Source organism: Colletotrichum paranaense (genome assembly GCF_030867605.1).
Source record: "Colletotrichum paranaense strain IMI 384185 chromosome Unknown Scaffold_10.1, whole genome shotgun sequence".
Taxonomy (NCBI): Eukaryota; Fungi; Ascomycota; class Sordariomycetes; order Glomerellales; family Glomerellaceae; genus Colletotrichum; species Colletotrichum paranaense.
Genome location: NW_026848968.1, coordinates 580,562 through 602,010, shown reverse-complemented (window position 1 = coordinate 602,010; position 21,449 = coordinate 580,562). Strand labels below are relative to the sequence as shown.

The 21,449-nt window shown below is 53.0% G+C and overlaps 6 protein-coding genes across 6 annotated transcripts; 1 reads left to right on the top strand and 5 right to left on the bottom strand.

Moving 5' to 3' along the window:
- Positions 1-7,826: 7,826 nt before the first annotated feature.
- On the bottom strand, positions 7,827-7,916 carry CPAR01_11878 (uncharacterized protein; the record flags this gene model as incomplete). Its single annotated transcript, XM_060496136.1, has 1 exon — positions 7,827-7,916. One exon carries the CDS (start codon positions 7,914-7,916, stop codon positions 7,827-7,829), a length of 90 nt encoding a protein of 29 aa, XP_060344921.1.
- Positions 7,917-8,724: 808 nt separating this feature from the next.
- CPAR01_11877 (uncharacterized protein) lies at positions 8,725-9,282 on the bottom strand (the record flags this gene model as incomplete). Its single annotated transcript, XM_060496135.1, has 1 exon — positions 8,725-9,282. A coding segment is annotated over one exon (558 nt), but the record flags the coding sequence as incomplete, so codon positions are not given.
- Positions 9,283-12,832: 3,550 nt separating this feature from the next.
- Positions 12,833-13,102, top strand: CPAR01_11876 (uncharacterized protein; the record flags this gene model as incomplete). Its single annotated transcript, XM_060496134.1, has 1 exon — positions 12,833-13,102. One exon carries the CDS (start codon positions 12,833-12,835, stop codon positions 13,100-13,102), a length of 270 nt encoding a protein of 89 aa, XP_060344919.1.
- A 1,691-nt stretch (positions 13,103-14,793) lies between these two features.
- On the bottom strand, positions 14,794-15,123 carry CPAR01_11875 (uncharacterized protein; the record flags this gene model as incomplete). Its single annotated transcript, XM_060496133.1, has 1 exon — positions 14,794-15,123. One exon carries the CDS (start codon positions 15,121-15,123, stop codon positions 14,794-14,796), a length of 330 nt encoding a protein of 109 aa, XP_060344918.1.
- A 915-nt stretch (positions 15,124-16,038) lies between these two features.
- CPAR01_11874 (uncharacterized protein) lies at positions 16,039-16,251 on the bottom strand (the record flags this gene model as incomplete). The annotated part of the gene is made up of 1 exon (XM_060496132.1): positions 16,039-16,251. One exon carries the CDS (start codon positions 16,249-16,251, stop codon positions 16,039-16,041), a length of 213 nt encoding a protein of 70 aa, XP_060344917.1.
- An 849-nt stretch (positions 16,252-17,100) lies between these two features.
- Positions 17,101-17,601, bottom strand: CPAR01_11873 (uncharacterized protein; the record flags this gene model as incomplete). The annotated part of the gene is made up of 2 exons (XM_060496131.1): positions 17,101-17,467; positions 17,531-17,601. The coding sequence occupies 2 exons, from the start codon at positions 17,599-17,601 to the stop codon at positions 17,101-17,103; spliced, it is 438 nt and encodes a 145-aa protein (XP_060344916.1).
- Between the last annotated feature and the right edge of the window lie 3,848 nt (positions 17,602-21,449).

The window sequence follows — 21,449 nt, the reverse complement described above, 5'->3', positions numbered from 1 at the left end:
GATGGGCGCTGATTTCTCTCGCAAGGAGTTGAAGGATACCAATATTGATTACAGGAGTAACGTGGCGTAAATAGAAAGCTGCGTCTGGGAACAGATGTAAGGCAACCTACCGCCTAGAGGGACGTAGATAGTACCAAGACAGCGATGTAGGTACCCTCAAACTCGAACGTCTAAGCTAACGAGCGTTCGCTGCAAATGCTGCCATATACAGGACTTCTCTTTCCATCTCTTAGGACCAGATTATGTGCTTTAAGACAATAAGACCGGTGTGGCCAGCCCCATCACCCTGCAACCTGGTCTTCGCGGGGAAGGCCACAAGCAATGACATCCAAGCAGTGGGCCACCATCTGTCAAATACGGAGCTTGAAATTCAAGGTACCTGTCAGCAACCTCTAAGAAAAGCGAGAGCAACCATGCATGTATATCGCATCCTTTGCTGGAATCTTCTTCATCAGGAGCAAAATTTCCGGAAGTTCATCCCGCACCCCCACGGCCCCGTCTTACCGGGGCGGGGCAGTCGTACGGGACAGATGCGGCATCACCAGCTTCGTTACCTCGGACCCTCACAATCATTGGTAAAAAAGTGAGATGAAAAGCAAAGCATGGCGCTATGGCTGTAAATGACACTCATAAGCTGCATCTTGGCGCTTCCAATAGCTTCTTCTCTGAGGACGGAAAACCCATTCCCTTCTCGTCTCTGTGGTCCGACGCTTACTACGTGTGCTACGTAAGGTTGGGTTGCGTTTGGTTTACCCTGCATAAGGGTTCTGCCGCTGTGCCCTTAGTCTCAGGGTCTCAGCCTAGCGTTTACCGAGAGGCCGAGCTCTAGGTGGTAGCCTCAACGGTGGTGACGCCCTCATATCCTCTAGCATTTCCGATGGGAGAGAGACCAACAACGCTCTTGCATCAGCGCAAACATCGGTGGGCATTCGTCGAATAATCACCTGGCGGCACATTAGAGTCCCTCTCGTCGCTTCATTGTCCGACAGCGCATATCCTCACACCGACGAACAGCTAAAGGCACAGGGTCCAGACTCAAAAAGGCCACCTTGGCGATGCGCATTCGCCCATCCTCTGCCAATGTCCACCCCCTCCCCGTATCGTCATCTTGCTTCCAAACACACAGCCAAATTCCAGATTCGCAGGGGTTCAACCAAGGTCACGGATCGAAGGCAAAGGGCCCTCATCTTCCTTCCTTCCAGTTCCTGGCGGTCAATCATGCACAGCCTGTCATCATTGTACATTGGCGCCGCATGTCATCCCGTCGACGGCGCGTCTAGACCCCGAAGATCCTGCTACGACGCACCCCCTCCCCTGCTCGGTGAGTGGTGCGTACCCTATCGGCCGGGAAGAATTAGTGTTCCTCCCGTTTGGGACTTCAAGTCCGATTTGCCGGCGGGAGAGGACATGTGTACAATGGCAAGGGTTGAGGGGACGGCGTTCGTTGCAACTATCGTGAGATGAAGCGCCGTCCGTCTCCGCCAAGGAGGGGTACGATAGAGAGGGGGCAGAAGGGAGCCGAAGTATCGGTACTGCTATATCGAGAAAGGAAGACACGGCGCGCCTAGCGCTTCAGCCGTGATGCGAACCAGAATGCATACACTTCTCGACACGCCCCTAGGAAAGGAGAACAATATGCCGTGCCAATATCGGTGAGAAAGGGGCCTCGGATCACACCTTGGTATCATTGCTTCTCGGACACGGGCACAAGGCCCGCTTGCGTCTTTCGATGCGCCGGCTCTCCATCGGCGCCCGTCATCGGGGTCTTGGGTAGACGGGTTGGTCGCGAGCCGGGCTAGTGAAAGCCCGTGGGTAAGGGGATCGGGAGACCGGGCTTTCGGACGATGTAAAGAAGATTGGATGACGGGGTGAAATCGTGAGCTAGAAGCTCGCTGGCATAGCCAGGATCGGAATCGGAAACATCCATCGCTATCGTATTCATGAACACTGGTTCATGAATACGGGCCGGCGAGTGTGCCGTTGGAAAGACTTCACCATACCGAGGGAAGTGCCTTGGCTTGCCCTCTGATCGCACAATAAACAAGAAAAGCGGCCACAATCGTATGGTCGTACTGCCAACAAGTGGTACCACTAGGACACCGACTGGATGCTGTTTAGTTCCGCTCACAGGTCAACACCCAGCAGCATGAGGAATCAATTGGGCAGAAAAGCCATAGAGCCGCACTGCCAAAACCCTGCTTGTGAAGAAAATGCGGAGAATCTCTGGGGCATTACCTTTATTCGAAAAGGAAAACCCCAATGGCCGGGAATTTGCTCGCAGGCGTTCCCTGTCATCGTATCGAGTTCGACAATGGTCTAGAACCGCGAGGTGGTATTCAGAAATCCATCTTCTCCATCAGAATGTCCACTGCAGGCAATTGATCAGCACGGGTGGCCCCAGTGTCAAGTGATAGGTATCGTCGCCCCGGTAGAAGGGTATCCTCCCCGAACACCCCTCTCCCTGCCAGATGGATCCTGCGCTGAGCGGGCTGAGAAAGCATATTGGTTGACTGGGACAGTGAACCCTAGAGAAGCAGGGCGATTGATACAGGATCGGCGATGTCAAAAAACCGAGACACCTTTGACTTGGTGTTTGACTGGAACCGGAACCAAGGAACTTGGCGCTGGGGGCCAGGACTGGAGTTAAGTTGGACAACACCCGGCAAAATGGCACCTCGGCTTGCTCAGTCGGTGGTTTTCGCCGTGCCGGCTCCGAATAGCAGACAATCTGTGAGCGAAAGATATGCTTAGTGACGACGGAGAAGAAGGAAAGAGTGGCTCTCCGTCCAGTAGCACTGCAGGAGTCACGGCCGAGAGGAATGGAGCTCGATCCCTCGAGATGGATCGAAGATGCACCGTATGGTATAGGTGCAAAAACGTCATGCGGAAAGATGGGTGACGGTCGATCGGGGGGAAAACCTGGAACGGTGAGCCGTTTGACGGTCGGTATTGGGTGAAGATAGCATGACTATGCCGAGGCCATAAGCCAATGAAGAAGAATAGATGGACGATGCCTAGCATTCAGGGACGGATGTGCAACGTTCATCGCGATCGCAGACTAGCCGGATCGACGACAAGGGCACGGCCAGGTGCTGTCTTTAGGTATCGGGATCTCAGCTTCCTCCAGAGGGATAGTCAAATCGAGTTGTGAACGTGAATACGATAGATTCAAATGGGTAAAGTAGACAGAGGCGCTCGAACTAGGTCAAAGTGCACTAGAAGGCAAGGGTGGCTGGCTGGCAGGGAAGGGATTGGGGATAGACACAAGCCAGGGAACTGGAAAGTTTCCGGTGGGTGAAAAGCAATGAGAGATTCTGAAATATTTGATCGAGAAATGCCGATACCATCGAAAAGGTGCGGAAAATTGGCAAAATTGGCATTGAATGTCATCGAGATCGAAGAACGACGTAGCGTAAGCGCGGGTAGGGTATCCGCCAGTAGCGTACACGCGAAATAGGACGTGAAGACACCATTAGCGTTTCGATCGAGTTTCGTTTCGATGACCGATGCGGAATCATGTGGTTGAAAAACCGCGGAGGGCCGGAGGACTTGCTCCCCCTCTCTAGCATCAGGACCGGCGCACCGCGGGGAACAGGACGGAAAGAAAGAATGAAGAAAGTTTCAGACGCCATTGAAGAAGCTAAAACGTACCTTTAGGCCGTCAGTCACGGTCTTGCTTACGCTCTGGATGCGGTCTTGTCGATGGGCAACGGGTGGGAGCCGATCAAACTAACAACTGCCCGATGCCATGTCGCGGGGAAGGTTGTGCTGTTGGCAAGAGATTTTGCGCATGCCACACCCGCATTCCCGTCGAGCGGCAGCAAGACGCTTGTATCGAGACTAGAGTCCCTGACCAAACGTTCGTACAACTCTGCACAAGCCTGGGTGACGGGATTTGACGTGTCTCTCTTTGGTAGGCGACTTAGCTTTGCGAAATCGTCGGACAATGACTCTTAAAGGGCAGGTGATCTCTATCAAGCTCAGAAAGGTCAACATCAGTAAATGTTGGACATGGAGCGGGACGGACTCTGGCCTTGTCCCTGTGGTACCCTGCAAGCTGTTTTTGCAACGTAAGCGAGGCAGAAAGAGTAGAGTCCTGAGCTGAGACTATTGCATTTGCGACCGTCTATGCGAATCATTGGTTGCTGGTGCGCTTTGGATCGATCGTTGCCTGTCGATGCGCTGGTCGTGCTGCTCGATGTGCCGATGCGATGCTTCTGTGCGTGCCGCTACTATTGATATTCGCGACAGGCTGCTGTAATTCAATGTTAGTAGTCATCTGCGGATCATCCGTTCCCGCAGATGTAATGGACGATCACTTGCAGTATGAGGAAGGCCTTTGCCTCGAGGCGCAAGAGCTGTGACCACAAGGCAGAACAATTGGAAGACCAATCTCCACACTGAGGCTTACCTTGCCGATGGGAACAATAGTGGAGGAGGGGCAGGCCAAAGAATCGGGGATGACAGACGGGTAAGGCTTGAACACACAATGTCGATCAGCTTTGTGCCATTGGGTGAATTCCCCTTATGGGACCTGATGGAATTGTTCCCTATGGAGGATACGCGTCCGAGGTGGCGATGGGCGTGGCGAGTAGATTCGTTGGTGTTTTGAGAACCGAGCAACCGAGTTTGCTTGTGTCCGCTCTTATTTCCCTTTGCCCTACATCGCCGATGAATTCTCACACATCGACGATGCGTTTGAGCTGCATAGCGGCCTCGTGACAAGCGAGAGGGTGTACGAAACACCAACCCGGCAGTTTTGAGGGTTTACGATGCCAGACTCGTCCAAAAGACCGAGCAAGCGCCAAAATCACAACCCACAAGCCCACTGAAAAAGAGTGAAAGGTCAGTACAGGGTCTCTTCAGCTACGCTGTGGCAGAAAGGGGTCAGTTTGAACAATGCATGCTCATTTGCTTGAGCCGTGGGAGAAGGGGGTCCTCGCTGGCAAAGCACGAATGCACGATGGGATTTTTTTCGTCTGATCACGATGGCATGGGGAAAAGTCGATACCTGCCGTAGCACCCGATGGGCAATATGAGTCCTTCAACCCACATGCGTCTCTCGCTACGAACGCACCACGATGGCTACGCAGTAGCGTGATGGTGCTACGGCAAGGGACCTTGGCACCCCGTGGCCGCTTAGACGAGAGAAAGATATGCCATGCAGCCCAGAAGCCGAACCACCAGTCGTTCGCATTCTCCACGGGAAGTCGATTACTTGATTATTCGAGAGATTCCTAAGCAAGGGTCTTACTTGATAATTGAGGACTCCGAGGTTTAGCGCAACTGCTTCCCGAACACCGTCTCGATCTTCTTTGATGATTGGGCGCCGGATTGATAGGGTTGAACTTCAAATTGAGCTAGGCATGAGACGACACCAAAAAAGGGCCCAAGCCTTTCCCCAAAGAGGTGGGGCGTGTGTGAGCTTGAGGAATCGATATCTTTGAGACGGATGTAGTGAAGAAAAAAGGCTGACTTGGAGCCACGCGGGGTTATGCACTTAATAGCCGGCGGACCCGAAGATACGCCCAGAGTTTGGATGCGAACGAGAGAGGGAAGCCGAAGCTCGAGTCTCTTTCGGTGCCGCGCAGCCCAGCGAAACCCTCTCCGCGTGAGCGGAGATACGGATAGGATGTGAAGACGGCATTTCGCACTCGCTGGGGACCCGGACGCGAGATGGGGGCCCCGCGAATTGGGAGAGTAATCAGGAGATAACCTCTGCAATCTTCCGATGCATTCATGTGGATTAAACCACGGCAGAGATGGCGAACAGAATGCGGAATGGGGTTTTGAGTTGTCAGTCATTCCTAATGCAGTGGCCGTTCTCCTGGGGGCGTGATGTTTTCTGACACCCATCTACGGATAGATGGGTAGTCATCAACAGCAAACTCGCTGACAGACAGGCACACAGGGAAACCGTATTGTGGCTTTTGCCTGCCGGTGTGTGAATGACTGAACTATTTCGAAGGGTCTCGGTTGTTGGCATTTAGCGGGAACCGTTGACGAATCAGCCATTTCCGTGATTGCCTTTTTGCCCTTTGCGCGCGCCGCCGATTCTGCAGCCTGTTCCCCGTTCCAGTGCATACGCTCTTATCATATCATTCTTCACGTTCGAGACGCGGTCTGACAACAGTGACAGGCACCAAAAGGACAAGATTCAGGGCAGGCAGCCAAGCGAACCCAGCCTCGGACGTGAGTAACGTACGCGCAACTCCAAGAGGCGCTCTCTCTTTCGCCCTGGGCGAGCGGTGCGGGCACGCGGGCTGCTGCAGCCACAGCCACGGGCGCTCCATTGGTTAGGATATGCGGGCTTTTGCGTGGTGCCCGTCTCTGGAGTGGTGCGGGATTGTGTGAGAGTTGAGGCAGTTACATGGCATGGCATGGGGTTTGGCACACGCGAGGCTTGCGTGGTCTTGCATGGCATTTTGGCTGTTTTGCAACGATTTAGCATTCAGTGAGACGATGGGTTTCGAACTACGATACGCCAACCTCCTCTTCATCCTTCTCCATCCATCCATCACCCCTTCTCGTCTCCGTACAGAAGAGGGGGTTCGCTTAGGTTGAGCAGCGGGACAACGCTCGGAGGGATGGGGTATTATCTCGGCAGCGTCGCACCGTATTCCCTTCCGACGGACGATGCCCATGCAAGACGGCCGATGAGGATGAACTCTCGATGTTTACTGTAGGCATTGTGGACACATTCCCTAGCAACGGTGTCGCGCGCATAGTGCATAATTGTGCAAAGGAAAGCGCCAAGTACCCTGCTCTGACGATGCTGGACGCCGAGCTGGAGGGAAATGGCTTCCGGCAAGCACTGCGTGTCTTGGGGCTTGGGAAGTCTTAGCTCCTATCAAAAAGTGAAGAAGCGAAGACGCGAGATACCCTTTACTCGCATACGAGTGCCTACTTAAGTGCCCTCCACGTTCAACGCCCTACACCTTCAACTAGCGTCTGCCCTACAGAAGTTAAACCAAGTCTTGTGGTCTTGACAGAAGCAGTGACAGTAGCCAAAAGGAAAAGGGCCCGCCCTGGTAGAGCTGGGAGTTGGGACGGCGTGCGTGCTGGCGGATGGAAAATGGGCTCAGAGCAATTACGGTGATACCGAACCGTCTTGGGTTCCCCACTGCAAAAAGGTCCTCCAAGACCAGACCAGACCGTGAGACCCAAGCTGAAGAAAACGGGGACCCTTGGGCTACGGATCGAAAAAAAGGCTGGGAGATCGACAGGGTATGTGTCTTGGCGCGCAGCCCAAGGGATCGAGAGTTTGCGCGTGTCATCGAGTCTAGCCCCTTTCAGGCACAATTTTGTCTCTCAGTAACTAACGCCCATGTGGTTATGTCGGTGCTGCCGTCTCGTCGGTTGTGGACCGTGGGGATTTGGAGCTAGGAGGGGGGACCTCTCCGTCTCTTGTTGCTGTTATCTGCATAGACAGGAGATGAGAGCGGGGAGAGGCTCTCTCGAACGGGGTAAACGGCATTCATCCATACGCTACGGATCACACACGCCACCTCGGCTTAACGCAAAACGGATAGAGGTGTGAAGATAAGGGGAAAGAGGAGGCAAAGGAGGGAGCCAAGATAGTGGATGGCATTGACCAATCATCGACTGACGGTACCATATGGCTGGCAAAGGTCTTGGAGGAGGCAGCTGCCGTCTCAAGGTTGCGTGGTGTGTATCTGGATGCGGCTGTCTAGTCGTGTACACAGAGATGGTAAGTCTTGGAGAGCCAAGATTAATAAATTTTGGTCACAGAAAGGTAAAAGTGGTCTGAGAAACGGAGAGGAAGGTTACCAAGGAAGGAGGAATTGCTAAGAGCTTCTGTGACTCTACAGAGGGGTAAATAGACTTTGGCGTCTAACGGGAACTGCGAAGCTTTGACAGGAGAAGGGGGATGGATTGGAAATTGAAAATGCCATGGCGGGAAGTCTGAAGAAAGGTAGGAGCCACGCACACATACACTTTTTGCGCGCAAAGGGCAAATTGCAAAAGCCCGTGATCGTGTGACAATGTCAAAAAGGACAGGACAGGGCTCATCCTCTAACCAAGTCAAGTGACACTGCGGATGGAGAGAGCCAGAAACTGAGAGTCTATCACCCTCCGTCTCACTGCCTCCGTGAGCCCGCTCTGCCTGGTCAACAGAAGTCTCAAGAGAAGGTCCAGACTCTTGACACCGCGACATCCTTTTGCGGGCTTTTCTTGGCCAGCAAAATAGAGTTGCCCAGTGTCTCCCCCTTACTTTGAGTTCGTGTGTGCGCGAGCGGGCTTATTGGTCAAACATCTCCCCGAACGCTGCGGAAATCATCTCGGCGGAATCCCATCAATGCCCGCGCCGTACGCTCGTAAGGCTCCCCCGTCGCAAAAAAAAAAAAAAAAAAAAAAAAAAAAAAAAAAAAGAAAACCGCCGCCGCGTTGCTTTCTTGCCCATGATGGGATTGCATGATGGGGATTGATTGCGTACAACGACAGCCTTTGTCCTGCACCCGCAGCGGCGGTTAAGTTTTTTCCACATTCATCGAGAAAGAAAGAAAAGAGTGTTTCTCTTTGACTCGTATTCTCCAAATAAACAAATCTTCAACCTTCCAGCAAAGTATTGCAGTTTCAATAGCACGAGCTTTACCTGTGATACTCAAAGGTTAGGAATAGTAACAGAAACAAACAAAATGGACAGAAAATAGCTCTCCCCCCAAGCAAAAGCAAATTTGAGTGGAACAACCAATCAGCCCATCACGTTTCACACAACACAGAATCATACGCATACTCTTCAATATCTCTGAAAAATTCTCTATACTGACTATATTTGGGTTGTCGCGTTGTCCCGTGATATGCATTGTTCGCCCATACCTCCGCCGGGAAGGGCCCAATTCTCACGTAAAGAGGCTGTATACGCCAAACAAATTCCTCCCGACCCCGGATCCCGCCGACCAAAAACGGGACGCAGACACGCCAATTAGGGGTGGCCGTTGGCTCCGTTGTGGTGCCGTCCCCGTTGGTGCCGTTGATGCCGTTGAGCGTTGGGGCTGGTCGCCGAGTGGTCTTGCGCCCCCCCCCCCCTCCGGGACGCCGGGATATGGATTCGAACGGGCAACTTGGACCCCGAACTTCAGGCTGACACCTTTTGACATACACAGCCCTCGGGAAGAGGGGGGCACGGGGGGCGCACGAGGTAAGCAAGTATAGTACTTTGTAGGCTGACAAGGATGGAGGAGTCGAGCATGAATCCGAAGCCGTAAAGTAGAGGATGGGAAGTGCACATGCGAGGGAAACAGAGAGGCAGCAACAGCATCTCTAACTAACCTTTGGACCGCAGCAAAACACAGCACCGCACCCTGGGTCCGTAGAGAAAACCCCATGCTCCGGGAAGGGATAGACCCAGGCAATATTAATCACCAGCTAAGAGTCAGAAGGGGCCGCAAGGGCCGCCTTGAGGACCCTTTGGAGCAAAAAAAGAGAATAGGTACTAAATGGCGCTCTCTCGGTGGGCTTTTGTTTGCGACAACATGCAATTCCTTACGCGGAAATCGCATGGTTCGGGCCCTCCGTCCGCCCTAAGGCCCCTCTATGTAAGTTTGAGGACGTTCCCGCCAAGTGGATGCCCTTTTTTGCCCTCTTCGCTTTCGACGGGCTCGCTCGCTCTCAGCAGAATAAGCATGCCATGTCTATCTTATCACCCAGGGCCAAGCCCAAGCCAAAGAGAACGAGGCGCAAAGGCAACGCATCAAACTGTGCGCCATGGCGCGTCGTTGAGAGAGATGGAGGAGCCTTGAGAGGTGCCTTAGTCCCCACTTAGTTGGAAAACGGCAGTGATGGCGTAAATTACATACGCAAGGGAGAGGGAGATTTACAACGGCTTCCCGTGAGGATCATGCAACATTAGCATCTAGCACGACGGCTGCCACGAGCGAATTATCAATCCAAAACCGTGGAGAGGGACTTGCGGGCTGCCTCTGCGAGTCTGAGCCAAACGAAAATGCGGATTATTCTCTAAAATCAAAGGATTGTTGAAGGCCCCAGAAGGAACGAGACGGTAGTGTTCCAACGCCGCTCCAGTGCTCCACGGTTCGGGGCTCCGTTTTGTCGATCTGGGGTGGCCCCCGTCGTTGGGACTTGGCTCTTTTGATCGTTAGGTCCCCTGATATTCAGCTGGGACAGCACAGCTGAAGATGTATCGAAAACGGCGATTGAGCGTTGAGGTGGCCTGATGATGGGTGGTATTCATCGGTGGCTCGGAGATTTTGATCAAGACGCCCCCTTCAGGAACATTGAGAGAATCTCCATTGGGCTGGGGACGGACGGCATCTCGAAACATGAAACCTTGCGCTACTTTTGCCAAATCTCCAACATACACAGTAGACTCCTATTCCTTCTTACCCACCGTTGACAACCTCCACCTCCCGTGATTCAAGCCAAGTCCGTCAATGGGTGTGTGTAAGAGTGAGAGTGTGAATGCGAAAGTGTGTACCGCCCACCCTATCACGCACAATCCACGGGCTCCGCGCGGCCGCCCCATGAGACGCCGACATTTCCACGTAATACAGCTGGCTTCAAGTTCATGACCACCCATCAAACAGTCAGGATCAGCCTTTTGGCGAGAACCTAAGGATGAACGGACACACATACACACACGCACAAATCCACACCATGTTGCTCTATCCGTACTGACACTCGGCGCTACGGGTTCATAGCTTCCCCCGCCGTTTGATGTCGCTTCTCCGCCACACCCTCCACAACCCGTCCTGTAATCGAGATGCGCAATCAAAGCCACCTCTTGACCAGCGTCTCGGACTGATGACCTGCCCTGCCTGGTATCGCCCGGGAGGCTTGGAAAGAGGGGGGAGGCTGTTAGAACTTAGGGACCCCCGGGTGATAGCATCGACGATGGTAGGACATTCGTCGTCCTTTCGATCAAGCACAAACATGCCAACGCGGGACCCAGATATGCGCAACGCAACATGGGAAAATAGTTACATCCAGGGAGGGCGCATTCGGGAAACGATGGAGCAGGAGTGAGGTCTAGAAGTCTGATCAATCACTTTTCCTTCTGTTTTTAATTCTCCTTTGGTTTGGACCCTGAATTTCAGAGCTCCATCTTTCCGATTCAACCCATGCGAGATGTGTTAAAAGTGCCGACGTTCCCCATCAACCTCCGTGCCGCGAAGGAAGACGCAACCCCTTGAATGTTTGCCTTCACCGGTAAACAAACACTTTCGCTTCTTCCTTTGACACAAAAAAGTCTTTGAGCAGACAATTTTTTACCTTCGACTGGTTCGTTGTTCATTTGCATTGAAACTCTATCCACCGGCCTGGAAGAGTCATACCGCCCGGTCACCGACGTGTTGTCGTATTGTTACCTGATCAACAAGAAAGGGTTCAATTTGACAAGTCATCGAAAACCCACATTGAATCAACACCGCCTAGCGAAAAAATAAAAATCCCCGAGGGTTCAAGTTACCGGCGCTTACGCCGTGCGAAGCGAGCGAGCAGGCCTCAATTCACCAATACATCTCATCCAGGCAGGCCTCAAACAGAAAGACAGAAAAAAAAGAGAGTCACACTACTCCGTACCCTAGGGCTTGTCGAGTTACAAACCACGCATTTCGGCCTCAGCACTGCCCAAAGGAAGAAAGACGGGAAGCTAGGTATTACGACTCAGATATTGCAGCCAACGCTCTCCCGATATCTGCCCAATCGAACGACAACCCCCAGTCCAGGACTACAGTTTGCGTTTGCGTTTGCCGTTCAGCTGCACACGCCCCTCCTCCGTGGGACGGACGGCGCCCCGTTGGAACGAATATTTCCGTAAGACTATCCATCCGTTCCGTTATCACCGTTTGTCGCATATAGTGCATATGCATCGTCCGTATCCGTTACGAATGGAACTAACCCCAAACCCTAGTCTTACTGACGCAGGCCCTTTACGGGACTTACGCCCATCCGTAATCACCACGTCGTCTCCAAATCGGCATCGACCGTCTCGCCAGTCACCGAACCGTCACTTTGACGGTCCACCCACACCATCTCGCATCCACCCAGCAGAACACCGTCACGCCCTCTCTCTCACTCTCTCTCCGTTCTCCGTTCTTCCTCGCTCTCCTCTCTCTCACAATCTCTCACAGTCTCTCTCCCTCGGCTTGGCTGGGGCTTGGCTTCACACGCCCCTTCTCTCTCCTCGAACGACCACCAGTTCCCCCTTGCCCTTCTGACTTCTTGTCGTGCTGGGCGGCATCACCCACCACTCACTGCTCCTAGCACAAACTGCACAAGCCCGGCTCTGTCGGACAACGGAGTGTGAGTGAGTGACCGTTGGCCGTCTCCCTTCTTGCCGACAGTTCCATAGGCCGTCGCGCCTTGCACATTTCCAAGCAAGCTTGCATTATTACGCTGAGCCTGCCATCACCATCCGTTCTCTCGTCGATCCCACACACACACTCACTCACAAGCACACACACTCGCACACCCCTCTCCTCCCGGGGGCCTTCACACACACCCACCCCCCTGCCAGACTCACAGATTACACCCTGGTGTTCACTTTTATCCTCCTTATTTCTTTTCTTAACCCCTCACCCCTGCCGCCCACACCCCCCCTTGGACACCACACTGCTCGTCCTCCCACAGTTACTCTTCATTATATATCATCAAGCCTTCCCACGCCCACATCTCGAGACCTCACTCTCCCTACCAACTCTTGCACTTGCAATACAACTCCAACTTCCAACATACAACGACTTGGAATACTATACCAAAGGCAAACCAACAGCAGCACTACCACCAACATCACCACCAACAGGGATAACTACTACAATACCATAGAACAATAACACCAACAACCACCACCATGCCTTCGACGAGCTCGCGCCCCTCCCAGATCCACTACAGCTCCTCCTCATCCTCCGACTCCGACCTCTCCTCAGCATCCTCATCCTACAGACACAGCATGGACTCCATCTCCAGGCCCGTGGCCTCCGTCGAGGTCCTTCGCTGCCTGCGCTGCGCGAGGTCCGTTGAGGCTACCTCCACCGACGACTCCAGCTCAACGGGAATGGTCCGCATCGCTCACAACCTCTACTACTGCGAACGCTGCGCCAAGATGGTCGGCTACAAATGAGTGGCCCATAGGTCGGGACGTAACGGGGGTGACGGATCAGTATACGACGGACCGCCACCATCTTCTCTATTCCAACCAACTGCAGCAAAACCTAGTCTGCAACTCCCATGGACACTACTCCAACAACAGCCGACGATGGCCAACCTCCTCAACATGACTGAGATACACCACCATGCGAAGGACAACTCTACGCCAGGCACCACAGCGAGAGCCCATAGCTCGGCTCGGTTACGACTTGGAATCTTACTCGGTTGTCCAGGGACCCGACGGACACAGTCATGTCTGACTGACTATGTCTCCCTGAGAGGGAGACCTCATTCCTTCACCAAGGATCAGCACTACAGGTCGGCGATTCCCCAGACCGCGTCTGAGTTACCAATCAACTCCGCGGTCTGATGGACATTTTTTTCTTCTTCTCTTCATCTTCAATTCTATTCTCACGGACTGAGAAGAGAGCATCGAAATGTATGCACTGTGCACTTCGACAAAGTGGGTCCATTCTCCTTTGGATTCTTCTCTCGACCTGGCCTCGACTCAGTCACATGGTCACCCCGTCGAGGTTGAAACAACCCACACAAGCCCTCCAATGGACATGAACGACGGCACATTGCTACAGCAGCATTATCCAATGCTACGCAACGTCAGAAAGATGTCAACACGGCACAACAAGCACATGCACTCGCACACAACTTGTCGTTCAACATCCATTTTCCACAGTTGTCGACAGCCGTGCCGAGTCGGCGCCGACGGGGTCTTCCGGTATCCACATCTCACCAGCTGTCAATCATTCAACCGGGTCTGACATGATCTGACCCGAATTGACAGCTACGATGTTTATGGATACCTCCTCGCCCGACCCAGTGGCTGAGTCCGGTCAGGAACTTATTTTATCGAACGCCTTTCTTCCACGCATCTTGGCTTTTTTCCTTCTACAGTTCTTCCGACCACATGGACGGAGGGATGCACCTGCACCAGCAAAAGGTCTCAGGGTTAGTCATCTCACAGCGCGGCCTCTCCCATTGGCTGCACGATGCCCCGTGTCCCCATTTTCCCACCCTTCGGGGCGCGGGATTGGCTGACACTGGGGCCTTGGCACTTCCGCAACCGGCTATTGGCGCATGGGTCACCCCACATTCTCTCACTTGCAACGCGCAAGAAAAAAAGAGACTCGGCAACGCTGGGCGAACAGGCAACAGTTTCATGTACCTTTCTTGTGCGCTGTTTGCGGTCTCCCACCCACCTCCAACGCACAGGCCGCTGCGCCTGCCTCGGCTTCAGCTTTTCTTCTCTTTCTCGTAGCCTGAGAGCGAAAAAGGTCCCTTTCTCTTCCGTCTCGGATACGAGGAGAATGCGGGTCCGAAAGGGAAGAAGAAGCCACGGCTTAATTTTTTCTCTTGAACCTTTGGCTTCGCTCCGCTGGTTCAATTGCCGGCGCTTGCTGTAGCGACTTTTTTCACTTCAGGGTCTCCCCTCTCTCAACTCCTCCATCAAAGGGGAAAAGACATCATCGTGCATGATGATGGTTCCACCCCGAAACCCTGGAAAATAGTCGGTTGGCGCTGCTGTTCGCGACTGCAGATGCACCACCAACTTTAGCGCGCTTTGCGAAGTTTGGGGGAAAACACACACAAACCAGTCCATTTCACAGAGGGAGTGGAACACGAGTCGACGATGCGGACGTCATTGGAGAATCATAGGGGTCCTCGTGAGGGGCACGCCTCTGTCTGCCCTTTGGTGACCACGAAATCTGCACTACCGAGATGGCGCGCTTTTCTCAATCCCGCCCAATCACGACCATTCCCTTCTCCGCAGTCGACTCCGTCCCTGCTTGGTGGGCGCCTCTGACGTCGTCGCGCATGGGGAAAGTCAATATTTCTGTTTGCTACCAATTTTTTTTTTTCTTCACTTCTTTTTTCGATGCTGCAGTCTGTCCTTGCGGGGCTAGGGCGAGTGGGCTCTTTTTGGGGATTTGGATGAGCGCGGAATTGGAATAGCATCATTAGCGGAACTGTTTTTACCATGGGAAAAAGATACGAGGAGGAAAGTGTACAGGATACTACTACAATACCCTTGGGGCATCATTTGGCGAAAAGAAAAAACGGGGATTTAGCATTTTTAGCAGGCGGATACCAGACTCTTTTACAGAAATGTTATGAAACATCAAGAATAATCAAATGAAGCAATTCGCAAACACTGTGGCCTCTTTTTAAATTGTGAAGAATCATTTCCTCATCATTACCGTGATGGTATCTCTGGGCCAGATAGGCTCAAGATCTCATTCCCAAGCCACCACAACCCTGCCAAGCTTTGGTGTCAATGCATTGGGACCCTTGGCTCGATTATGCCCGAAGCAAACAACAGAAAATCGGAAAAGTTCCGGGAATTTGTTGTTGATGGGGCCTCGACGAAATCGATGTACGGGATACGGAGTACTCCATAAGATAGTCTGCTAATCTCTCTCGCGATAAACCTCGCAATCTTGGCAAAACCTCGTCCGCCCCGTGTTGGACCATGGACGAACTTGTGTCTACGAAAAGGGCTTCAAGCGCCTAGCGGTAAAAGATCGAACCGCCCGCCCATTCGCCCGCCGGCCGGCCGGCCGATACGGCCATTTTCAGACCAGACATTCCGTATCCCGTGGGACGGACTTTTTTGGAATCAGTCCATGCGTAAAAAGTATACTAGATAAAGACCAAAGCTTGGCGAACGATGCAGAAAAAAAAAAGCGTAAAGTATCCGTACATTTCCCACAGCATCCCGTCGGTTCCACGGGCGAACCACCCAAAGAAAACAAAAAGGTCAAGAAAAGTGCGAAAAAAAATATTAGCATCAGGGTGAAGCCTGTCGGCCGTAGTCCGTACCTCTCTCCCTCGCCCTCCTCTGAAACACGCGCCTGATGAACAGCGGGCTCGAAGAGCGGACTGCCTGCTGTTGTGTCAAGTGTCTGCGATCGGAGTCGAGTCCGGATCTAGGAGAGGTTGTTGGCCCGCGACGGAGGGAGAAAGAGGTAGAGCTGCGGAGGGGACACACAAACAGAGACACACAGAAAAAAGCTGAGACGAAATGTTTCGTTGGTCTCCGGACAAATCCGTGTCTTTCGCTCTCTTGGCCAAGTCTTGGATTTCCTGTCTCTCGCTTCCGCGGACCATCAACGTCCCGCGGCCACCAGTCTCAACAGTTCATTTCGTAAAGGTCAATGGAGCATCACTTTACGAAAATGAGTCTTATTGCGTGTCTTGCTCAGATAGCGTAACTACATACTATTGATGATGCAATTGTGTCATTATGCTGTTCGATACCAATACAATGATTTCAGCTCGCTGTCACGTTACGTTACAGCGACTTCACTCAAGGCCCCAAGGCCCGCATTCCAGTCCTTCTCGTAGCGTATGTGTTTCTAAATATTGCCCGCATCTCGCATCTGGGGTGTGGGGGATGAGAGGCGAAGTGCAGCCCGCCTCCGGTCCCTACCGTCCGGTTCGCGTTTGGCGTGTGTGCAATCTTTACATTTCATGAATCCAATGCTGGAGGGGGAAGCGATCTGCAACATCTGCACGGAAAACAGGAAGTTTGACGACTCTAGAAGCGTTCGGTCCCTGATTATCAACGAATCGGTAACCTTGCGAAAACTCTTTTGGGAAGAGGATGGCCTTTGGGGGAGATGGTGTGCTAAGGTGCAGGAGGGTATCCCGTTACAGTGAACGGTTTATTCTGCTTTGGGGCGTTGATGTTGCTTACCACCACCTCTAAACTTAACGTACATGACGTACATGTATGCATGGGGACAGTAGAGTTGACTGTGGCTGTGAAAGAAAAAATGCAAAGACCATCTGCGTGAGACCGGATGGCAGGCCAGGTAAACAACCACCAAAGCCATCAATCACCGACTTTTTCTGCAATATGGACGAATAGAGTAGTGCGCAACCAGTCATGCAATCGAACCGTGGAGCCGCGCTCGCATCCTGCGCACGCATAGCGCAGACGCAGATCACAACCTCTCAGCCCCCCTCCTCTTGAATGGCCTCGCGCATGTCCGTGACATCGAGGTAGGGGCCTTCGCTTAGCATGTAAAATGTATCAGAAACCGCGCTGGCGCTGGCGCGAAGGAGGAAGGTTGACATGGGCAAGGTCAGGAAGAGCGCAGCAACAGCAGCGATAATCATAGCTCTTGGGGTGACATGACACGAGAAGATCTGCCGCGCAGGTTGGCCTTTCTCTCTTCTTTTGGGTCGCATGCGGGACGCTGCAGCTGGGATGGAGCTGGGAAGAGTGTCAAAGGGTGGATGAACTGCGGATGTCGACATGGAGGCATGGATTGGGGCTGCGACTACTCCGACGAGGACAAGTTCACGAAGGAATGAGAAGCTGGGCGTTTGATAGTCCATGTCCACGGAAGCTCAGACTTGAGGGTTGACCACGGTGTCGTACTGTGGCATTCGTAGATCGTCCACGCTCGTCTCGCCAAATTCCGGCGTCAGAGCCATGGCTGCCCCTCCCATGGCTCCCCTTGAGCCGCGCGAGCGCGGTATCTCTCGCTCGTCTCAACCGCCTGGCCCCCCCCCCCCCATTAACAGGCGCCGGCTATGATAAAGGGGAGCCTCTTATGATAACGACGTGTATGCGGCTATAGTACCGAAGAAGGGGTCTTGGTTGCAGCTTTCGTGGGGAAAGAAGGGTGACGCCCCTACCATCGCCTCCATGTATGATGGTCATGGCAGGACGGTCAGCTCCGTAAGGTGTGATTATCACCCCGTCTCATAAGGTTGTCTCCAGCTCTGGGACTGGTAGACCGTAGGACGATTCTTCTCAGCTCGACATGGAGTAGGGTTGCGCGCGAAGTGGGAGCATGGTGATGGTTGCTACTTGGTACGGCAGACAAATTGTCTGCAAACGGACGACAAGAGGGCAGCTTTGCAAAAAGGGAGGCCTCGTAGTTCTGAGACTAAGAACTTGGAAGTTGGCAGACAGGACAGGATTCCGTCGATCGAGAAGATGGGGGTACGTTTCGTATGGCGAACATCACCATATCCCAAGTCTCCTCCCGTTCGCCTCGATCAGCCGCCAGCGTTATTTATTTGGCAGATAGGGCTCCTTCTTTGGCGGGGGAGGCTGGAGACAAGGCGGGCAAGGGACTGTTACAACTTATTATCCGTAGTTCCGTTCATACGGATTGAGGGCTTCACAATCTGTAAGGTGTCGATGGAATTGGGGCTGACAGAGAGAATGGTGGGGTTGAGTAGCATCTGGAAATGAGAGAGAGAGAGCTCAAAAAAAGCACGGTTCGGCGAGTCGTACTTGCGCGGCAGCATGATACAACCAAGATAGAATGCGACCATCACCCACATTGAAAGAGTGTGGTAATAGACTAGAGTTTCTTGACTCGGCTCTAAATTCTGGAGACGGGGATTCTGTCCTGGTTTGAGATAGATGGGCACAAATGATCGACACTAAGGGAGCGAAAGTCTGGCAGGCCGCAGGACCCCAGCTTACGAGATTTATTCGGGGTCCTGGCCTGTGCTGCAGCGAGAGCAAGCGAAGTACTCCGTAGAACGGATTGTTGGTGATATGTGAGGAGCTTCGTATGGATATTACATGATTGCTTGCATCTGGTGTTGCTAATTTTGGGGCCATTCCGAGGAGGAGGGGGCCACCATATGGGGTTTCCTTGGAACTCTTCGTCAAGGCGTGCAGATTGAGATTCGTTCCGACTTGCCGGAGCCTCACTTCTCATGTTTCCTTCCTGCGCGCCCCATCATCTTTTTTCTCGCCTTGGAGGTTAAGTGCAAATATGTGCCAAGCTGTGCGACAGAAGAAGAACCCCTGATCAATATTTGGGGCCCCTTGGGGGTGAGATTTCCGCAAGATAACGTTCAAAATCTGGCAGAGGAGGGAAATGATCATCATAAAAATGCACTGGATACGGGCGTGTTCGGATCATGTGGGGAAAAGAATTGGTTTGATAACCATACCAGCTGAGTCGGGGGTGCTGAGCAGCTGAGATACCGATAGCCTCTCCTGCCAGCCCTGTTCTACATACCTGGTCATTCTTTTACGGAGCAACGAGCTATGAACTTGAATTGAAGGTTCAATTGCATACGAGAGGGTAGACACCCGGTAAAGAGCTTGTTTGTGGTTATCTGGTGTCACTGGAAATGCAAATTGCTGAGGACGGTGATGCCCCTTCTCCATAAGTCCAGGGTCCCTCTTTGATTCCAGGCCGACTACGAGTTTGTTGGGTTAGGTGTTCCCTTCTTGCGAGACAATTGGGTTCTTTTGCAGGTCAAAAGTGAGGCCAGTAAGACCCTCCCCTGCTCACCACCCTGTTCTCTTTTGAGTTGAACGGAGAAATCCAAGACACGCAGGGCTCCTCGTGCTGAGCATTCGTACAGTCGGGCAGGGAGACATTGAGGCTGTGTGAAGAAACAAACTACTGCTTTTTCCCCGGCAAGGGCCTGCATACAGGAATCGAGGCTGTTCCGGTGAGTCCTGCAGTCCTGCCAAAGAACCACCACCACCAAGGGTAAGCAGCCCCCGGTGCATAAGGTAGGTAGATCCGGGTCTCGCATATGCCGGCTGCGCCGTTCACTTTGTGTTTGTTGCGTGGCTTCGGACGTGGCCTTGAGACGGAAGATTGACGGCAGGGAGAAGGGGCCGGAAGAACGGTGCGGACGAGGGTAGGACGGAACCCCCGGACAGAAGGTACCGTAGCTTCGCGTCTATCACGGTGGCTTGCAGTCTGCAGATGATGTGGTTATCGTGGCTTTCGCCTACCGCTGCATCTCTAGCGACGAGATGCAACACATCCTCAGGAGTGATCCCTTCCGGCTCATACGGCTCAGCGTCGTCGTCATTGGCATCCTACACTACTCCGTACAGAGTGAAAGGAAGGGGAAGCAAGCTGTCACCGTTCGGCTCGGGCAGCCATCCCAAGGTTGACGGCCATTGACCAACCAGCCTCCGTCTACTCCGTACGTTCCACAAGTCTCACGTCGAAAACGGACTGGGCACATCTACACACCCCCATCTGACGTTGCCGGCACACCCTTTCCTTCCTACACCTTGACGTTTTTGTGCCTGACGAGTAGCAAGCATCATGAACGGCATCAATGACGGAGCTCAGGCCAGCTTGATCCGTTTATTATGCGGAATAACGGACCCAATTGACCCATTGCACCGTTCGAGATGAGAAAAAGATGCAATAACGAGAATATACCCATTTTGGTTTCCTCGTTTTCGATATCATTTTGACAACCGTAATTTGTCTATAACGGCCGCACATCTGGATTGAGACAACGGTTCATAACGCTCCTATCATAATTTCTTGGCCTTGCATCTGCGCATCTGCCCCGTCCACATCTGTAGCTGTGCATCTGTCTGGGCACTGATACCAAGCCAATCTCCATCTCATCACACATTCCGTTTCCGGATTTCTGGTACGATGTGCTCGAATCGACTCAATCGTCTGATGTGATACATCATCGTCATCAATACCATCACACACACACACACGGGGTCGTCCTTTACAACCCGAAAGCCGCTTCATGAGTGGTCTCCTAGGGGCGCCTGAGCTAAGGTTTCCTCGCGAGAAACCGGCTCCGGCTGCCACGGAGCGGACATGACGGAATGATCCAAGCAAAAATCCCCAGCATCCCCAGCGTACCCGCGCCGCGCACATGCAGCGTTTGACAGCTCGGTGGTCTGATGTTGGGGCCATGCTCCTTATCGTAAGATGTCTTTTCTCCGCGGTTCAAGAAAGACGTTGGACTGCAATCTCGTCGATTGTGGGGATTGGAGATGCGGGCTTTCAAACTCCTTGACGTGTGTGGGCTGATGGATACGTTCTTGTTTCAACAAAATCGTTAAGCGAGAGACTTTGAGAGGTTGACAGAGAAGACGATCCCTGGTACGGAGTACGTCCAAATCCGCGGAGACAAGTCGTGCGTCTGCATGTTTTCCCCTTGTCTTGGCTTCGCGGATGATGATGCTATTCGGAACCATACCGGGGAACTCCACTTGCCGCAATTAAAAATCGTACGGAAAGATTGGACAACCTGTCACATTGCGGTTGACGGTTCCCACCTGTCCACGCAATTCTTCAAGGTATTTCTCCACGGACCACGGCACTGTCAGTGTCAGAATGTCGCTCACCCACCGTCTCGCAATCTCGCACGAGTCAAGATCACGGCACCGCTTGGCCGTTCCTCTCTTCCCCCCGTGTCCGTTGCGGTTGCCCGTGCCGGCACATGGCATCGGATACGGTAGCTTGTAGTCTCCCCCGTCAAATCATTGATCCCACCGGCGGCGGGAACGGCCATCGTTCACGGGGAAGTCGTTGCCGTGCCGGATG